We start from the raw sequence: 20,824 nt of genomic DNA, 5'->3' as shown, positions 1-20,824 counted from the left end.
GGTTTATGTAAACATATGTGGTGTTGGTGTGCAAATGTGCATGTGTGTTGTATGTATATATAGAGTCAGGGGTGCACCACAACTCATCTCAGTTTTATGAAGAGTCTACAAGGAAGAGTCAACCAAAGGTAACCAAGGAAAATGAATATAAAACAGACAGGACTCATAAGAGAGAGAGACTACGACAAATGAGGATGGTGGCTTCAAGACACAGTTAATACATGACTTAGAAGAATGTCAAAATGAGCTGACCTCAAAGAGAGTTGGTGAACAGGACATGTGAAGAAAGCCTGTGGGCCTTTGGTGACAGAAGGATTTATTCACAGACAGCTGCGGGACAGGACACACACATGTACAGACTGACTGACTGACTGGTTGAACTCAGTCCACGTCTTCTATGCAAAGAAGGGCCCATGAGCTGAGATATTCCACACCAGACACTAGCAAGACATACTCACACCCACCCACACGCACAAACACACGCACATGTATATAGTGAATAGGCAGACATAATGCAAGAACACACTACAACACATAATGAAGTCTCTTTGCAAAAGCAATGTTGCAAACTGTGCGTTCTTTCTACTTTTGAATATATCAAATACATATGTATACAACAGAATGCAATGCAATGTGTACAGTGGAAAGATAACCACCTATTAAACCATACCTGAATACGTGTGGAAGTGTAGAAATTTAGATTAATGCTCAGGCGATGGGGTAGAGCCTGTTAGTCAAACTGAACTCTGCAGCCCCACCTGAGATTTATGGGCCAGATGTTTACGCCATTGCCTCTCTAACAGACTATGAAACTTCATTTACAGAAGGAAACAGTGGAGTAAAGCATCACCAGTGCGCTAAGATGTTCCTACCCTAATCATTACAGAATAGCAACTTTTCTCGTCCACTCTGGTTTTCCTGGTCTCTCACGTGTCACGTATACAATCCCGGCCCTGACAGGCATGTAACCCTACTCCCTGCGAGCATGAACTCAGGTTCTAAGATCCACCCTGTCATTTTGAGAGGGGCTGACAACCCCTGACCGACACGGGGGTCACAAGGTCATTGAGCCCAGCGGACTGCTTGTGTTGCATTCCGAGAAATCAACTTTGTTTGCGTAAGGTCAAACTGTAAAGATCCTATATGCTCATTCCATACATGTCCAGCTGATATGGCGTTTGCACAGAGAAAATCCCAAGAGGTCAAAGTGCCCGACAATGCTTTAGAGATGACTATTTCATGTACCTTTGTACACTGCTCTGTAGATATATAAAGACATATAGACACGGGTTTGCTCTTAAAACACATGCCCTTTATTGCTCTCGTCCGATTTCATCACCTTTACAGTACACAGAGAGGCAGCCGATGAAAAGAGGGATTAAAGGCAGTGAAAGAACAAGGATATTATCTGAAGAGGAAGGGGTGTAGCTGAAAGGTGTCAAGATGGCGTAAAGAGCCGCGAAGAGGAGAAGAAGGGAAAAACAAAAGAGTAGTGGACAGCTTTACACTGCAGCACTCCATTCTAGATTACATTAGTGGCAGCTGCTTCCTTTGTGTGGTTTTATGGCCTGGCCCCAAGAAAAAGCTGCTAAAATTTCATTTAATCTGCTGCAGAAACTCAAGTGTCCGTCAGCCACTCAAACAAGGGGGCCTAAAAGCACCGTGCTCTCATATAACTGAGGCAAAAATAATGCTAATAATATCTCTCTCGGTGGCCGCACGGGCAGACATTTTGTGTAACCAAAGAGGGCTTGCCTGTGCCGCCGGTGCATGGGAAACTGGCCCGTACTCCCAGTCCAGGGGTCTTAATGGTGGGTGAGAGAGCCAAACAACATCCTCCTTCTTCCCTCCTTCTCTCCCCCCTTTAATTTCACCTCCTGTTCATCCCTCCGAGTCATTAGCTTATGTTAATCACCTAAACTAGCGAGAGTGACCCTCAATTTCATTTAGTATGCCGCTGTACTTAACAACAGATGATGACGCAGCTGCTGCAGACGATTCATTGAGGCTGCGTGGCCAAGCTGATATTGTGTGCTAACTTGGGTGAACTTCTTACCAGACAGATCCACACTAAAATTTTACACATTCACACAAGGACATGGCCCTCATTTGCATCTTGTGGATCATGCTCAAATGTAGTTTGTGAGGGTGAGGGTGAGGGTCTACCCTGCAAGGTCGGTCTTTCGCCAAAAACTTTGTGACTTGAAACAAAATTTTAAACAACCTATGAAGAATGATCAAAGACTGAATGCATTCTTCCCAACTTCCAACTCCTGCAGCTAAAGACCCAGATACCTAAAAGTACTTTTCTAGCTGTGCTGGCCTGACACAGGGATAAAGCCTTGACAGCAGTGGCAACTGACAGAAAACAGCGGTAGAGGCAGCGGTTAGGGGCAGTTTCCTTCCTGGGGTTTGGGTTCACAAAACGACAAGTCCACATACGTCCTATTATATATTATTCTGATAAACTGAAAAGGGGGGTTGGAGTGAGTGTAGTGTTTTGCTGTGTGATACCTCTGCTGAAGCTTAAGGCATTAAAAAAAGAAGAGGAAGAGGAGGAGGTGCAAGGAGGGCCTCTTTTCTTCAACCTGATAAAAAGATGGCAAGGGTGAGGAGAACCAAAGGGGGATGGGAGATCACGGATGAACTGGGCGTATGCAGGAAAAGACCAAAGCTCCGAGCAGAGATAGAAACAGGGGGGAGTGAGTTATAACCGCCCGTCTGGTCAAGATCTCCTCTCCTCTATCTGACAAAAGTAAGCTGGTGACTTTATATCCCACAGGTGCAGGTCTCACTTGCCCAGTGCTCATCCACTCAGGTTTGGCTTAGGCTTAAGAAACTGACACCACTGTGTGGGGATAATGACAATGAAGCATGGCTCCGACATAAATGGAAAGAGCTGTCGACGTTTCTCCTTGTCTCACAAGACGAGCGGGTGTTTCTCCTCCTCCTCCACTGTCAAATTCACACGACTCAGAATTATTGAGGTGCCCTGTTACTTGTTGAGCTAGACGAGTTAGTAGAGTCTTCCCAAAAGGGAACGGTTCGGAGAAGTGGTGATTTACCATGTAGTGCGGGCCTCCAGTTATACTATGAGAACTTGTAACTCTGGGTTAGAAGAACTGATGTTAACTTTATTTACAGAAAAATGTGTTTTTGCTGCCTTGCTAATTAATAGGTGGTTAACGCTAGCTTTCCTTAGCATAGACACAGGTATAGGTTTCTATGGATCGATCCAAAGTAACACAACTCTCCTACTACATCTTGATTAATCCATGTGTAAAAAACAACAACCACATGTTTTCTACCGGGGGGTTACTGCATGTGCCAGATAGTTTAATTGACTTCCTGTAGTTTCTGCTCACAGTGACGACAGGCCTCGTGTTTAGCTGGCTCCCCCTCTTGTAAGTCTATAAAAGTGGAGCCAAGCTAAGTACAGTAATATTGATCTTCACATCTAACTCTGTTTCCCAAAATATCAAACTGTTCCTTTAATCCCCCGCTTCCACGGCAGAGCCTGTTCCGTTTAATCAAAGTGGGGGTGCAACGTAATGAATGCACGTCTTCCAAAAATACTAACCATTTTTATTTTCCTAGACGGTGTTTGCAAAGCCAACCGACATAAATAAAAAAGGAAGAGAAAAAGGAAAGGAGAAAGCAACACAGACACAAATGAGATCTAATGAAGACATAGAAAGCTGTAAAGGGGGGAGGCGGGAGAGATGGGCGAGGGCAAATTAACCTTTTTAATTGGAGAGTGGCAGCCCTCTTTGGACCTTGCAGTTGGATCCAGAGTGCTGACAGATGATGAGAGGGAAATGGCAGGCCTATTACATGCAATCTGGCCCTGCGACTTGGCAGACCACTGCAGTACCAGAGCCTGGGGAGAACAGGGCATGTCCAGCATGGAAAGCACTCACTGCCAGAGCGCACACTGGCAGAGGAGGACTTGCCTCAATAAAGGTATAAATAGGGAATGGTTATCTTGGAACTTTGAACTGTAGGGCTTGTCATAAGGGATACTGGTTTCTTGTCTGATAACAAAATACTACCTGGTCAAGAAAAAGGAGAAGGGCTTTGCTTCGATGAATGAGAGAGAAAACCAGTCGGACAGGTATGAGCGAGTAAGAATTTCCAGAGAAGGAGGCGTTGGGGTGAAGAAATGCACGCTGAAACATTCGCACACCATTTTGCGTTCACCTGACTTTACACACCAGCAAACCCGATACATCTGCACCGTGCTCACAGAGGAGCCAGATGCAAGAGAAAAACATCAGAGGATGACTTCCTGTCTGTCTGTGTGTCTGGATGCGAGAGCCGTGTTTATGTCTGGGGATACAAGGAAAACAAACATCAAGGTCAGAGAAGCTGGACCCTGTCCAAGCGATAGATAGCCCCGTCTCAACAGGGCTGCGGGCCTGTTTTAACACACACCCTCAGGGACACCAGGATTTAGACAGTGCCCTTAGGCAGGATTTCATATTGAATATCTGGAATAGTAACACCGGTCCGAGCTATTTCCCAAGTTGAGTATTTCGCGCCTGACATCTGAGAGACAATTGCAAGTGGAACAGGACGATATCAGAGTTAAAGATGTAATACAACACGCATCAAGTTAAACTTCCTGCACTGCTCTCCACACTCAGTGCCGACCTTCATTCATTGTCTCACTGTCCAGGAGACTGTTGACGTAAACATAATCCCGATTCCCCACGTCTTTAATGCTGACCCCATTAACAAGGCGTCCATGGACATCTCGAGGTCAGCACCACTAAAACAAAGAATGGCCAGTCTTTACATGCGTGCGTCAGTCTCTTCCCTTTGTCAGTCAATCCACACGTTCTCTTTTTTTTTCTTTCTATTTTTCTCCCTGTCCATCTGTCTTGAATTATGTATTCTAATGCAGTTAGAACACGGCACAAAGTGGCAGCCCACACTGGGGTGCTTTTAGTCACGTCATGCTGAGCCACCCTAAAGAAGGACACATGAAAGCGCATCAGGTCTCGCATTCCCCACATACATGTCCATGTATATGCATGCACGCATTATGCCTGTCTATCCGCCTCATCTGCCTGCATGTCATGCACACGAACTCTCGCTTGCAAATTTCTCCATCACTCTCTCCGTCTTTGTGTGTCTGTCCATAAACGCACACACACACACACACGCACACACACCAGACACATGGCCGAAGAGAGCAGACTACCATCTGGGAGTAGTGGCCGGCTTTGTCTGGGGTGGGGTGAAAGCGCCAACAAGACCCCCCCACCCCCCTTTAATACACACACACACACACACACACATAAACCATGCACACAACCCTTGCAGCAGCCCCCATCGCCCTCCCCATCCAACTGCTCTAAGTGTGAGAGCTCTTCTCATACAATCTGCACATATACATATGCAAATTTGCAGGGGGCATTATAAAAACAGCCATCATCACACACACACTCACACACTCACGCAGAGAAAGAAGTACGATATTTAGTTAGGCCCCGCACTAAAGTAACCGCGCAAGAGTTTGGGAAAAGAAAACATGTTTCTGAGAAATAGAGCAAGAGCAGGAAGACTGGGAGAAAAAGGGGAGAAATAAAAAAGAAGAAGCCTGTTTATAAATTGCAAACTAATGTGGGCATGTGTGAAATACATGCAAATGGGATTGCATGCATTTACAGGCATAAACACATGCACGCACAGACGCAGATGATCTACTTTTTTCCCTGCAGGATGTGATGAATTTATACATGATTACTAACATCATTATTTGACACAAGATGTCACCGCATCTGTCCACCGCGCTCCGATTGAGCCTCATTTTATGTACGTGTGCACCTTCTGACGGGCAGCCCTCGTCCCAGCTTATAGACATTCATCACCCGAACCGAACTCGAACGAGTGAAAGGGATTCATGCAAATGAGACGCGAGATGAATCGGGTTCTGTTCGGCCGCACGTGAACTTCAAGTCTTTTGTCTTGCGTTCATCTGTCATAATCAACAGGGCCGCGAGCGAGAGCAGAAAAAAAGAAAGGGAGAGAAAGACAGGCACGCAGAAAGAGAAAGCCACAGACACCTGCAAGACTAGTCAGAAAGGAGACACCTAATCCGCTCCTATTCTTACATAAACCTCACCATGGCTTCACACAGCTTTTCGCGCAAGTTTCACACCTTCGGCAAATCACTTTTCTCACCTTGGGAGTGCACGTGTTTGTCCTCTAATAATTTCATGCTACTTTTTTGGCTTTCGCTACCGTAACCGCGTTTCAAGTTAATCAGACAGAAGTGAATTAAGATGAATGCTGTAGTCTAAATAAGGACACAGACAGATAGTTCTACAGTCCTGGAGTGATGAAGCCTCGGCTCCTTGAATTCCTCAGATGTCCATGATGTGACAGAGCTTTCTGATCTGCCATCTCGAGGCAGGTCCTGTGTGTGAGCTGAAAGCATTTGAAGTGGAATAGTGAGCAGCCTGCTCTCAAGGGACACATCCGAGTCGTAATTAGGAGAGAAGCTCTGTTCATATTTTATAGTGTTCAACGACACAAACACGTCCACATCCACAGGCACGATCTCCATTACTGCCGCATATGTAGGTACATTGGGTGTATGAGATATGGTTACATGTAGAGCTGACACAAATAGGAGGCTTCTCGCCCACACGGCACAACAGTCCATTATGTGCATCTTCCATATCAAATTCTATCCCCCAGTTTTCACCACTCTCGTGTTTGCTGTAATGTTTTCAGTACACAATAGCAGCAGTGGCGTTAAGCTCATGTTGCCCCATCAAGAGGAGAGCACCAACAACAACCAAACACTTTTCCCTCCTCTTCCCACCCTGTTTACGACCGGATCCATTCGTCTCTCACTTTGTTCCCACGCTCCCTCGCTTCTTTTTTCTCTCCCCTGCATTGTCCTGTGCCCTCAGGTTAGAGGTTCTCTGTGATTCCGCCGCTAAAGCCTGGAAAACAGGGGAGGAGGACGAGAGGAGGCGAGCTGCAGCGAGAGGAGAAGGAGAGGAGGGCCGGGCCACAAGGCCTGTCCGTCTGCCTCCTTCGGCCTGGCTGCCTAACCGGTCTGAACTGGTTCTGACATAGGTGAACCAGAGACGTGTCCTCTTTCGCCTCTGGACAAAAAAAGGGCCATGGTGGCATTCCATCCACAGTCAGCAGGTACCAGGGAAGAGTGCATCTGTGTGTGTGTCTGTCTCCCAAGACCTTTGAGGCCTGGATCATTGCCAAGTTCATCTGTTAATGGACAGCTACTAGGAGAGCCGCCCCATCCCCCTCTATCCCTCCTCTCTCTTCAGCAGCCGTGCCTGCTCACGACCCCCCCTTAACCTCCCCAACCCCCCATCCAGGCCTGCTCGATACAGACTCTCCCTCTTTCTCCACTCCCTTTCTCTCCCTTCCCCTGAAAGCTATATCATTCCTTTTCTCGCTGTCCTGCTCCTCCTCCTCCTCCTCCTCCTCCTCCTCCTCCTCCTCCTCCTCCTCACTGCCCCCCAACACTCTGTGCTGCTCCTATTCAAGATAAACAGAGTGCTTCAAGTTCAGGGGACACCCTGGGACCCTTTAACAAAGCCATCTATCATGCTGTCTGCTTGAGACTCCTTTGGCCATAGCGGGCTCTGCTGCTGCTGCTGCTGCTGCTGCTGCAGTCTCTGCCCATGCGTGTGTGAGTATGAACACCCACAGGCTGGACATAGACCAGCCTGCCAGCTAACTCTGACTAACTACTCACACTAGCCGATCCCCAGCTGGACAATCCCCTCATTTTTTTTTCTGGCCCCTCCAAATACTACAGCAAAAGACTGACAGATCCCCCGCATCAGTTGTAAAGAGACGAACTCCTGACACGAAGACACGCCACGGAGTGAAGAGGAGCACGCACATGCATGTCACTTTCTCTCCACACCTAGGAGATGGACTCCACTGACCCCTTCTCTGATACCCCTTAGGTCAAACTGTGGGACGATTAACCAAACTGTCAACAGCTTAATAGTCTGGGAATAAGAGACTGACAGTAGGCCTCCGAGCTCTATGTAAACACTATGGAGATTATGAATGGTGCATGACAGAGAGAAAGGGGGCAGAGAAAGAGGGAATCCTTGTTCACACAAGGATGCTGCCACATTTATGACTCTTAATTATCTGGGTAGTCTATTATACAGATGCAATCTGGTTTTCCACAACGTGCTGTTTTCCATGCATTTATTTTGTGTTTTTTTTTGTTTGTTTCTTTTTTTTTTTTAATGGATGGCAGTAATGTTGATCCATGTACAATTATAGAAACTGAAACAGCTTTTTGCTTTACATCCACCTTACCAGTGCTGGACAATTTCTTGAAATGAGTTCCTGAGCAGGTAAAGATAAAAAGGATTACAGGAATATTTACAAGTTAAGATGCATGCAGGTAAGGGGGCAAGGAGCGGGTTTCCTGGCTAACTACTGTGACAGGAGCTGGCTAATCAAGCCTCAGCATCAAAAACTCACTCCAGGCACTCACGTCACGGTGACACAAACACTTATGCACTTTGTGTCCTCCCTGTCTTTCTGCTTGTCCTCACATATCTCTCCAGCAAAGAGCCACAGCGGCTGCCGTCCTCTCCAACCTCTTAAGAGAGGGGGACCGGCCTGCAGGTTTTAGAGCGCTAAATTATCCATTAGATGTTATCAAGTTGTAGCAGGGTGATGCCATTCTGCTGGGAACCATCAATCTTTCATAAGTCCCAGACACGCCGCACATTGGGAAAGCACTACCAGAATCTCCCAGCACACCACCCGCCCCATCCTCCTCACCAAACTGCACGCAAACTATGTACCCACAGTCAAGCAGACGTTCACACACAGTCAACAAATACACATACTGACATAAATGCAGCCAGGTACACGCTCTTGCACTCAAGGTCCACAGGAACAAGCCGGACAGAGTTTAGGGAACAACCACTTCTACATTCCTTTCGTCTTTTGCTCTCGTCTTTGTAGCTCACCAGTCCACACACAACATTTAGAGCCAAGCTTCGAAATTTACATTGCCTAAACTGTGTTTCGCTGCTCTTCGCACTATAGCTTCCCTTTGCACACTCTCCCTTTATTTTTTTTTTCATCTCGCTCTCCCTCCCTCCGGTTCTTGCCGCGGCCTGGCAGGCAGGCAGGGCAGACATGCTCAGAATGCGCTCCGGTAATGGGCTAATCAAAAATGCAAAACAATTGGCAATTACCGCGCAGGGCCCTAATGGTCATTAGAATTTACAACAAGGTAATGAACTGAGAGTCAGCTCAGTCCATGCATATTCATAAAGCAATCAGGCCTTTGAAGATTAAAGAAGCGCTTCAAATTTAAATGAGGGCGCCAGCATGTTATCAGTGAGATTCAGCCTGCAAAAGTAAAGGGTGCCTGGGACAGGAGTGTGCATTTATTAGTGCGTGTGTGTGTGTGTGTGGAGTCAGGGCTGCAGGTCAGTCTGGTGTGAGGGAAGGAGTGGAGGTGTGTATGTGCATGCATCCGTGCATAAGTGATCGCCGTGTGTGCCAGTGTGTCAGTCTCATTTTTGGTGGCAGCTTGTGTCTGCATGCTTTTGTCCAAAACAAACTGCAGTACACCAATGTGACCATGCAGCCTTGAGTGAATCGAATGACTAATTAGAGCTCTCAAAAATGAATGAAGTCGTTAACTTCTGATCATCATTTTAAAAAAAGGATATGGGATCTGAATCTGAGATCAAATGTACAGTTAAGTTGAGCTATTAGGAAGCCGGTGAACATTTGAACATAAAATCCCCAGAGGAACGAGGCAAGCTATTAGTATACATTTATGAAAAGCTGCAGCAGGAGACATGCTTTGCATGTACACGGACAACACTTTCAGACACACACACAAACACACACAACCAGAGGACTGAGAGTTTTCACAAGTGTACTGTCTGACAGAGGGGCCCTCTCTGTCCCATATCTCTGCTTGAGATAAGGCGGGCGAGACGCAGCTGTAGACGACCACCCACCCACATACAAAAGATACAAATAGGCTCGCACACCCCCAAAGACACACAATTCTGACAGGGCGAGTGCAGCGCAGTGGCCGTCCAGAGAGCGGAGTAAGGAACACTACAGGGGCAGATAGTGACTAGGATCAGCGGGTCCAGACTAACGCGATGCCCTCGTCACTGCAGCTCTCCCATGGCCTCAGCATTATCAGCTTGGGTGTGAGAAAGACAAAGCAACAACCGCAGCCTTAAACACTAGAGTCACAATAGATACAGCACAGGTCGAGGTGACATTCTGTGTGTGGTGATACAGACTCTTGGATAGATAAAACAATAAAATCCAGACCAGTCTCAGTGATCTAAATGAAGACTTGCAGGATAATGACAAAAATGGGGTCGATTTCTTTGCGAAAACATCAAAGTTACCTCGTCACAATCTGCTCCCATTCTCACACCAAACTTCCTAAAATAACACTTCTGATTTGATCTGCCACTTCCTGAGCTACAGCTGTATCAAAGACACTTTTTCTTCTCAGTTTCTGTTCTGTCTAAAAATAAAGTCATTAACCTGCAGGTGGTGAAGCCGGCGGCTGGCATGACAGGCCCTGACGCTGTCAGGTGACCCCTGACCCCCGTGATGCGACTGCCTGCCTTGCTATTGACAGGACAGCGGCAGGACGCGCTTATTTCCGAGGATACCTTCTCATCCAGCGTGACGTGGCTGTAGACAAACAAGGCTGTTTCTGTCGTATAGTTTGGTCTGACAGCAGGTAAAGGGGATAGAAAGGCAGTGTGTCAGTGTGTGTGTGTGTGTGTGTGTGTGTGTGTGTGTGTGTGTGTGTGTGAATGTCTGTGTGTGTGAATGTCTGTGTTTGTGTCTGACTCGATCTGCAGCCAAATCTGTGAGAGTGAGAATGAGCTCTAGAGTGGATGTTGGAAGCCTTTTAAGAGGTGCAGACACGCTAATGTAGCCAAAACTTTCAGTTCCAGCCCCTCGAGACGAACTACTGGAGCGATGCGTGGAGGGAGAGCGTGGCCGGGAGAGGGAGAAGAAGAGAAAAGGACAGGGGAGAGTACAAGAGGAGCGAGAGGGAAAGGGAGGCGAAGGGAGGGGGCTGAAATAAGGATCATATGTTTCTGACAGATCTCATCAACTCACAACACATCATGGGGCCTCTGCCACAACACTTTCATTACAGACAAAACACGGGTTCACAGGAGGGGATTTACACTATACGTGTGTGTGTGTGCGCATCTGCAAAAGAGGGGGGTGCGCTGTTGCGTTGAGAAAACAGGTGCGCGCCTGTGCACATTTGCGGGTGCGTCCACACGTTTGTGTGAGCCTCTTTTTTTGTGTGCTCCTCCGCATGTTGGTGTGAGCCTGTGTGTGTGCGTGCATACTTCAACTAGCCTCCACCTGAATGGCCCGAGGCTGTGGCGCTGGGGTTGTTAGAAGACAAACAGAGACACAGGAAGCCCAAGCCAGGAGCCCCCAAGGACATCACACACACACACACACACACACACTCTACTGCATACCTACCGTTAAGTACACACACGCGCAGCCCAGTTGTGAGTCGTACACACCACCTCGCCATACGTTTTGCCTGCTAAACTCGCAAATCAGATACACATCCCTTCTACACGCACACAAATTAAGGCCCAGCCTGTCCCTCGGGCCCACCGCTGTGTGCCAAGTATGGCCTGGCATGGTCCGCGGAGGGGTGTCCTCGGGCGAGGCTTGCCAAGTCAAAGACTCTTTCATGTTCAGCCTGCACACCCAGCCTAGTAAAGCTTTAACAAACAGCAACACACACACACACACACTTTCTCCCTTTCTCTCTCTCTCTCTCTCTCACACACACACACACAACTATAAACTGTTTAAGTGGTTAAAACCACTGAATGCACGCATATGCACGTACAGTACATTAGATTCACGCCGCTCAGCCCCACTCGAGATGTAAACACTCGCTGGGACTCGGCACCCAAAACGCAGCCACTAACACTAAATCCAACAACAAAGGCCGACGAATCTCCACCGACAACATTTGTGGGTGTTTGGAGCTTGGCTGCAGAATACAAAAAAAAAAAAAAAAAGAGGTGCGCTATGAAAAATTTATCCTTAAAACCATTTCTGTTCACCTTCATTAAAACTTAGCGGAGCCCGCTGCCAAAAATAGGACTGATTTTTATCAGAGCACAAGAGCGTCTGTAGGATCAAATTACACTCAATTTTAACAGACAATGGAGTGCTTCTGTTAAAATATTAGCCGGTGTCTGATAATAACAGCAGTGTGCATCTGTGCCTTTTCACTATCAATTAAAGTGATCACCGGAACAAAGGCACCCCGTTTACACTGAACAGTGACCCATATGCCTGCATGCACACTGGACAGAGGAAAAGATATCACTAGCACGGAGCCTCTCACACACACTCGCCACACACTGCCCAGCCCCCCAGTTCTGCCTGACAGAATATACCCAGTGTGTATATGTATGTGATTGGGGGGTGGAGAAAGGTGGCACGGCGCCAATACGTAGCCTGCTAAATACCTTTGTCTCCACAGCACACAGGGAGGAACAAGACAGGCAAGCTGCAGCTGGAAGGCGCACTACAGCCGCGGAGTGGTGTTGGAAGAAATACTCCTCTTCTGTTAGAATGTTTTCCTCCTCAATGAGGGAAAGGGGGAAAGGTGGCTGCCATAATTGACTTAGTATCGATTCGGAATCCAGGTTACAATGGAGGCTGTGCGCTAGAAGGGAAGCGAGAGTGTGGGATGGTGGTCGATTTGCACGGCTACAATGGCCTCATTAACACACGTGGCTACACTGGCGAGAATGCAAGAGGTGCTAATGCTGGGACAGATAAATGCAGGGCAGGATAATTTAGCATTGCAAGGGTAAAAAAAAAAAAAAAAAACATGTGGCACCTACTCATAAAATCTAGCGAAGACAAATGATTTGTAAAAAGCACTAATTATGGTATATAGGACATGAAGACGGCGATATACAGTGGTGTGTATCCTAAATCATAAAAACATCTTGCTCCGATTATTCAGTGTAGGCAGACCAGAGCAATCATTTATCGCCATGATAACCATCACATTTAGTCCGTGTAGTAATAAATGTGAATGTAAGTAAAAGCGATGAATCCACTTCACCAGAACGCCTCTGTAGTATTAAGTGTGCCCTATGAGATAAATGCAGTTTTACAGTCCAGTTACATAGTTTGTTTGAGAAACCATCATCTGCTCTTTTTCTGGGCCATCCATAATCTGTAGACAAGCTACGATGCCCCTATGCATATCTTAATTTGTTTATCATGCAAATGACGGTACGCGGGCTGCTCGGCCCTCTCCTAACGGCCCAGAGCTCCAGACTGCAGACCCCGACCCCAGCTGCAGTCGTGAGACTCCCAGACGGCCTCAGCTGTCCCCAGACAGAGACCGAGAGGCACATCTCTAGTCCCGGGTCTATTGCAGACTAACCCCCCCACCCCCACCCCACCCCCCAAACTCCTCCTTTCGCTCCCTTTCCCCATTTCCCCCACCTTCAGTCGTTCAGTGTGTGAACTCCCTCAACTGCAGCAGCTTCCTAGTCTGAGCCCCTGCCTTTATAGACCACCACCCATATGGACATGCATCCAATACAATTGAGTGTTTGCAGATATAGAAAATGTTTAACGGTCACACTTACACGCCACTGCGGCGGACTGGACATAAGGGAGGCGTAGTGACTCTGTGTACTGAGATGCCTCAGCTCAGTGTCACCCTCTAACTGAGCAGCGGGAGAGAACATGGCAGCTAGCATATGGAGTATGGGGTGGCGCGCTGGCACTGCCAGTCTGGATACATCAATCTTGGCCGAAGAAAACGCGAGCGGGGGGAGGCCGCCTTATATGCGTATAGTATGTGACGGATGTGTAGCTGAATCGGCTGAAAACTCTTCTCCCTTTTCGGTTCTGATGAAATGGAATCCTATGAGGTGTTACAACAGGACACCGCCTCGCTCCACATATTAACCCAAGCAAATCCGGACTATTACACAATGTCCAGTGACAAAAGGCCTATAAATAAAACTCTGCTCACAATGACCTTATGATATCATGTGAACGCCGCTGCATGATGATCCAAATGAGAAAAGAAAAGCATGTTCGAACAGCTGACAGGGCCAGGAGGCATTTCAGATGTGCACGAGTGTGTGTTTGCGAGGACACGTGTGTGCATGTCTTTCGCGCGTATGCGTGCGCAGATGTTTAGCAAACTGCACACTAATGAACAGTGGCCATTCTGTATGACAGCGGGCCAACTAACGGAGAGAGCAAATAACAGTAGCCCTTTACAAAGGCATCTGCAAAGCTCTAGCACTGACTAATACTGTAGAGCACAGCACTTTATTGAGTGCTACTCTCTATGCATTTAGCCTGAATTGGCTTCAAATTAAATCACAACTGCCCAGACAATCAGCGCAATCTGGCACACGCTATCGGATCTGTTGAAGGAAATGAATGAACATTCAAATGGGCTGGTCAGAATCAAACCCCACTCCATAAAACCAGTCACGAGGGACCCATGCTTGTTTGCACAGCAACTCATGTTTTCACTACAGCCTCATTTAGCCCCCGTGGACAACCAACAAACCAACCAGCCGCCTTAAGAAGTCCTTAATTACTCAAATCAAGGAAAACACTGACAATTAGTGGCCGCAGATTTCCTCAAATAAACACTTCTTCCTTGACAGATCAGCGTAATTACATTCTCTTCTATCTCTTTTTAATTTTAGCATCAGAGTGAGCCTTCGCAGGCGCATATTTGAGGGTACAAGAGATATGGCAGTGTAATAAGACAGGGAGGGATGGCGATACATCTCTCATCACCACATGAGAGAGAGCTTGGAGTCCACAGGATCTGAGCACATCTGTGATGCAGCAGCAGACCAAGAGAAATCCGTGTCTTCTTTCGCGCTCTCTCTCTCTCTCTCTCTCTCTGTCTTAATCTGTTTCTTTGTCCGTGTGTGTGTGCGAGAGTGTATTTTTCACTGTCTGAGAACGTTTCCTTTTCTCACAATCATTTTTAGGACGGCTGGTCTTCATGTGGGTTCATGACTCAACTAGGGAGAATTCACAGCTCCTAAATGTAGCAGCAGATATTTCACACCCTGGTTATGCAGATTGGATGCATCCCCACTACAGGCGGCGACACCAAGAAAATCGGAGAGCGCATTTGTTCTCCTCTGAGGCCCACTCAACACACACCTCTAGACCTTAAAGACTCACGTACGTCACACTTTTTCCTCTCTCTCCCCCTCTCTCTGCTCATCTGTTTACTCGTGCATGGCAGCCATTTTAAGCTCCCGGGGTGTTTACCTGTGATATTCTCCTGCTTGGGGATTATTCCTTGCATGGGCGCAGATAAACAATCCTCGTCCTGCGGCGACACCTGAACGGCCACCTCCACAGGTTGCCGCACCCTCCGTGGGTGAGGCTGATGGTGGGTTCGCGAGTGTGAGGATGACGTGGAGAGGGGCGAGGCGAGCGGGGAGGACGGCGGCCTGTCCAGGGGTTTGTCCGCGCAGAGGCTTCCGTGACACTGCCTCCGCTTGTGTTCGATGAACAGCAGAATGTCTGCCAGGGGGAAGCGGGAGTGGCACTGGCCGCAGGTCAGCAGGTCCTGGTCCCCTTTAAGGGGCTCGCCCTGAGCCACTCCCAGCCTGGGGGAGTCCTGAGAGTCTTCTTCTGGTAAAATGCCCGAGAGCGGCTCAGCTGGAAAGCACACAAGAAAGTGATAACGTCAAACAGAGCAGTTGCGCGAAGGCGGTAAACAAATGCGTCAAGAGGCACAGTGGAAAGGCCTAGATCACAATGCTGCCACACATTCTTACAGACACGTGAAAGAATAAGGTCAGGGTGTTAAAAAAAATATACAACGTTTTCTTTAAAAAAAAAAAAAGGGAAAGGAGCACACAGACTGCTTCGATAAGGACTGACATGTTCAGCTTGCAGGCGGCAGTCAAACGATTAAGTTGCTTGACCCTCTTTATTGTGCTGCCAATCTCACTTTTTTAATGAACCTAACACCTCTGAGAATCAAAAAATAGATTCTAATTTGAGTTCAAGATGATTGGACCCCATTTCGTTAAAAGTGCTGGGATCTCGTGAACCAAGGTTAGACATTGAGGGGTTGGATGTGGAGTAGGTCCCTGAAGTACCGACAGAGAGAGAGACGAGAGAGGAGAGGGAGAGACAGAGAGACAGAGAGGGATAGAGCATTTTAAAAGAAGTAATCTAGCTACATGGTAAACGACATTGGGCGCCCCGACTGGGATGTTGAGATAAGATGTGATGAATTCTTGCCGCTGGTTCAACCTTTAATTCTATATCGGGTCAGATGAGAAGGCGGTGAGGGACTATGCAAGATAGACCCTGTTACCTGTATGTTCAACTGCATTAAAGATGAGGGAATTCGCGGCTATTTTACTGGGGCTTATCTTAACCAGCTTATGCCTTGGACATAGGCAAGGTGTGCGAGGTTGGGATGGGTGGAAAGATTTTCTTCAAACCAAATAATCTCATTTTGATGCAGAGGAAGAGCGATGTGAATAACTTTGAAAACTAAAATATAATCCCTTTTTCAGACATCTCACTGCGCCAGAATTTAAAGTAGTTTAGGCCAGTGTTTCCCACTGGGCTACAGCAGCAGGTCTGTTTCAGGAAAATCATTAGGCCTCTTAGTTTGCCATTTTTGATGATCATGACCCACTAAAATAACAGTAGAATAACAATTTCATTTTTTTCCCCACACTCACTCCCTTATTTATTTATTTTTTTTTCATTTTCAACTGAAAATCAATATTCAATATATCAAAATATCAAGTAGTCTCTCTGACTATAGATATGTCAAATAGCATTTATTTGCTACATGACAGCTTATGATAAGGCCACAAAGCCCAATTATGATAAGTGTTCTTACGCAGTATTCAAATTACGTGATCAAATTAATAATGTGACCAGATATAAAAACACACCGAATATGCCAAATGTAGAATTTATATTGGCCATAAATGAATCATCTGACAGTGTAAAATAAAATAAAAAATACATGCATTTATTTTTATGTTTGTAAATAGCTTCATGAAAAAAGATGCATCTTGTTCCTGTATTTAAATGTCTTCATAGCTCAATTATCTGTGAATTTGTTATTTTAGTCCCTCGGAGAAAACAATAATAATAATTAAAATTAGCATTACAAGGGACATAAAATATACAATCACTTATTTTAGCTGAAACCATGGCTTGGTCAAACAGCAAAGGGATAAAGTGGATCAAGTTCAAGTTCACAAGTAGCCTATAGGAGTACAATCGCATTGCGCCCCCCACTGGCAAACCTTTAGACAGTTATCCCACAAATGAAGGCATACATGTTGAAAGAGCATAATTGGTTTCGATCGAAATGGGGACATGAAGCAGAGAAGCGTTTCCTACATGAAGAACTAAGGCCAAATGAAACACCTTTTCGCCTTTAATCTCCAACTTAAACTCCCACTAAAGCAACGTGGAGATCTGGAGACGTCTCCACATTCACTGGCGCGCGGAGAGCGTATTGATAAAGCAGTCCCTGCTGTCATCCGACGAATGCTGGGGAATAATTCTCCTACAAACGTAAATGTGCCTCTGCAGTGAGAAATAAAAACCCTGCCGTTCGTTCTGAATCAATGACCTGCGTTTTTTCCACAGGCGCGCGTAAAACGACTTTCCTCCTTTTCTCCTCCGTGGTCGCAGAACAGTATCGCGCACGGAGATCCGTGTGTATTTATGCGTCGGATATCTGTTAATGACACAAGATAACCCACGGCTTAATGAATACGCACTGTTTAAACATCAGCCGGGAGGAATTTGTTGCAAAGAACCAGCATTCCTTCTAGGTAACGCACACGAGGTCTCTGCGCTGTGGACAAGTGGATATGTAAACACCACTTCCCCGTGTCCAAACCAGCTCAAACCTCTGTAAATACATTGTTAGAATAATAATAATAATAAAAAAAACAAGACAGGCTGTAGTGGTGGCGGTTTCACAATCTACACTTGGAAACTTAGCAGTGGACAGCAGCAGTGGTGGGACTGCGCTGCCTTCATATAGGCAAAGGTCTCCGACCATAAAGCTCATGCCCTTTAATGGCGAGAGAAACCTTGAAGGCTGCGTTATACAACGCGTTAACTAACATAAGTTGAAGCTCCCTGTCACGTTGTTTGAAAACTTTCACCGGTTTCGCCACCACCAGTTTAGAGATAACCCGCAGTGGTCTTGGATATGTTTGCATTTTGTAATTTCGCTCCGGACAGCGGTGGGTCCGTGGCTCTATCCTGCCTATTAAAAATCCTCCTAGGAAGTTGCCCTCAACGCAAAAAAACAACAACAACAAAAAAAAACAAAATAAAAACAAATCAAAAGGTGGGTCGCTGAGAGACAGAAATAGACAAAATGTGATTAATCTTCACTTACGCGAAAACTCCCGTTTGCTCAAGTGCTGGGGTTTGCCTTGCTTGCGGCGAGACATGTCGATTTAGTGGCGGCTTTTCAGCTGAGTTCACATTGGGAAATCCGTTCCTACAAGGTAGACTCCAAATGAAATATCTTCATTGATGCGCCTGACATCCAAACTGAAAAAAAGGGGAGCTGCGGATCATACAGAGGCTGAGGCGTTGCGCGCTGCGGGCTGTGCGGAGCTCTTCATGACTTTTTCGCAAAGAGAGAGTGATGGGGGTACGGTGAAGCCCCCCTGAGCTGCAAGTTCAAGTGCGGACGTGACGTTCCTGCGAACTTGAACGTCAGGCGGTGGACGAACTGAGACATACAAAACATGGGCAGGGCGAAGCCGGCCAGTGGGAGGGGGACAAGGCATAATAAAACCAATGGACAGTCATTATGGACTACCTATGCAAGAGGGAGAAAAAAAAGAGAGAGAGACCCCAAAGACACCAATGGACGAAGGGGATCAAGGGGGCTGGGCTAAGAGAGAGAGAGAGAGAGAGAGAGAGAGAGAGAGAGAGAAGAGAGAGAGAGAGATGTCCACCGAGACCAGCAGGAGAATCGCATGAACCGAAGAACGCATGTGGCAGGGATGTAGAGGAGGAAATACCCAGCGCAAAGATTCATGTTTATTAGAGTTTATACTCAGGCTCATATGAATATGCAGCGTTTATGTAAATGTACAGAGCAGACTGGATGCCGTCTTATGAAACCACGAAGGAGAGAGAAAGCGTTACAACACGTTGCCATTTTATTATTGTTTAAACTGGAACGAATTTAAGGCTGAGACCCATTTTTGCATTTCACCTTTTTGATGTTATTCCTGCAAAGGAACCCGAAGATGTGCCTCACAGACGATGTCTTACTCAGTTTTTTGTTTGTTTGTTTGTTTGTTTTTAATCAGCTTTCAAACAGTGAATATCAGAGTAAAAAAAATCACACGGCTTAAACAGCCTGTTGAAAGACATATAATAAGAAAACACAAACCATTTCAATTAAGAGTCCGCGTCGTTTCATCTACCAAATAATCTGGTAATTCGGATATTATCTGGTAGGTAGAAGGAGCAGAAACACCTCTGTAAATAAAATGTCTCGAATAGGTGCTACAAAAGACTAAAAACCTCACTCAATGAGATATTAACGAACACTGCGGACGACGTTGGTCTCTTTACAGCATAAACTATAACGTTCACAGTTTTAAGTGATGTTTATTTAGATTTTTCTTAAATATGCGGGCCTCTAATATGATTTATAATAGATAATATATATATATATTAATCAATTAATTGGCCTCTTCCCTCTCTTGTTTAGAACTGGGTGCACAGCAACAGAATAAAAAATTAAATAAATAAATAAATAAATAAAATGGAAACATCATTCAAACAAACGTATTTCTACCTGTGTTATAGTTTCAATAATGCTACGAATAAATGTAAAATGTTATATAATAGCAGAAGAAAAAAAAGGGGGGGGGGCGGCAGCATCGACCACAGAGTATCAGTGAAGTGTGCCTTCATTTTAAAGGATAATTAGAGTGTAATGGGACCTCAAAAGGGTGTCCAGTTAAAACAACCAACGTCAGCTAGGGGTGGAGGGTAGGGTTTCTGTGGTTTCTGTGTTTCTGCAGTGGATAATTGACCTACAGTGGATAATCATAGAATGACAAGTGTGGAGGGTGAAATCAAATGTTTTCATTGAAATATCTGGTTTCATATCGGCATCACAAACTAAATAATCGAGTCTCAATGAGATTATAGCCTCATAAAAGATAACAACAGATGAGGGCCAATAAACAACAACAATACAGACAGATAAATTATTTACTCAAGTGTAAGTATTCTGAAAAAAGTTCACTTTTGTTCATTTTTAATTTGCGTTCATTATTCATTTTATTTTAGATTACTCGTTTTTGCTGTTAGCCTCGTGATTCTCAACAACTAGTCTGTATGACTGCCTGCCCCTACATCAAAGTGCAATACTTTGGCGCCCTCTAGCGTTTTAAATTGAGATTGACCTTGAATGCAAAATTACAGCTCGTGTATATCCAAATGTGGCCTACTCATCGAGAGTTTAAGAATAAAGAATTACACAGATGTTTTCCCTCCAAGTCCAACTTAAATACGCACAAAACACACTGTTACATAACCCCTTTAAAAGCACAGATACAAACATGATACCTCTTGGCCAAATATAATACATAGATTCTATTTTAGACTTTTATAATCTCATTAAATACATGTATATGCTGACTATCACGCTATATAGAGAAACAAAATAATATTTTGTACCAGCCCATAATTGGAGTCATCCAAA

General features: G+C 45.8%; 1 protein-coding gene across 1 annotated transcript in view; it reads right to left on the bottom strand.

Annotated features, from left to right (window-relative positions):
- The window catches only part of LOC125004742 (B-cell lymphoma/leukemia 11A-like), a 33,787-nt gene extending 14,826 nt beyond the window's left edge, over positions 1-18,961 (bottom strand). The window contains exons 1-2 of the mRNA XM_047579612.1: positions 18,485-18,961; positions 15,352-15,747 (exon numbers count right to left, since the gene is read on the bottom strand). Coding sequence (XP_047435568.1) covers positions 15,352-15,747; positions 18,485-18,539 — 451 coding nt within the window. The 5' untranslated portion in view covers positions 18,540-18,961. The remainder of the gene's footprint in view (positions 1-15,351; positions 15,748-18,484) is intronic.
- Positions 18,962-20,824: the final 1,863 nt, after the last annotated feature.

The sequence above is a fragment of the Mugil cephalus genome, chromosome 2 (assembly GCF_022458985.1).
Source record: "Mugil cephalus isolate CIBA_MC_2020 chromosome 2, CIBA_Mcephalus_1.1, whole genome shotgun sequence".
Lineage (NCBI taxonomy): Eukaryota > Metazoa > Chordata > Actinopteri > Mugiliformes > Mugilidae > Mugil > Mugil cephalus.
Note: the sequence above shows the minus strand (reverse complement) of the source record. Positions and strands in the feature narration are given on the sequence as shown.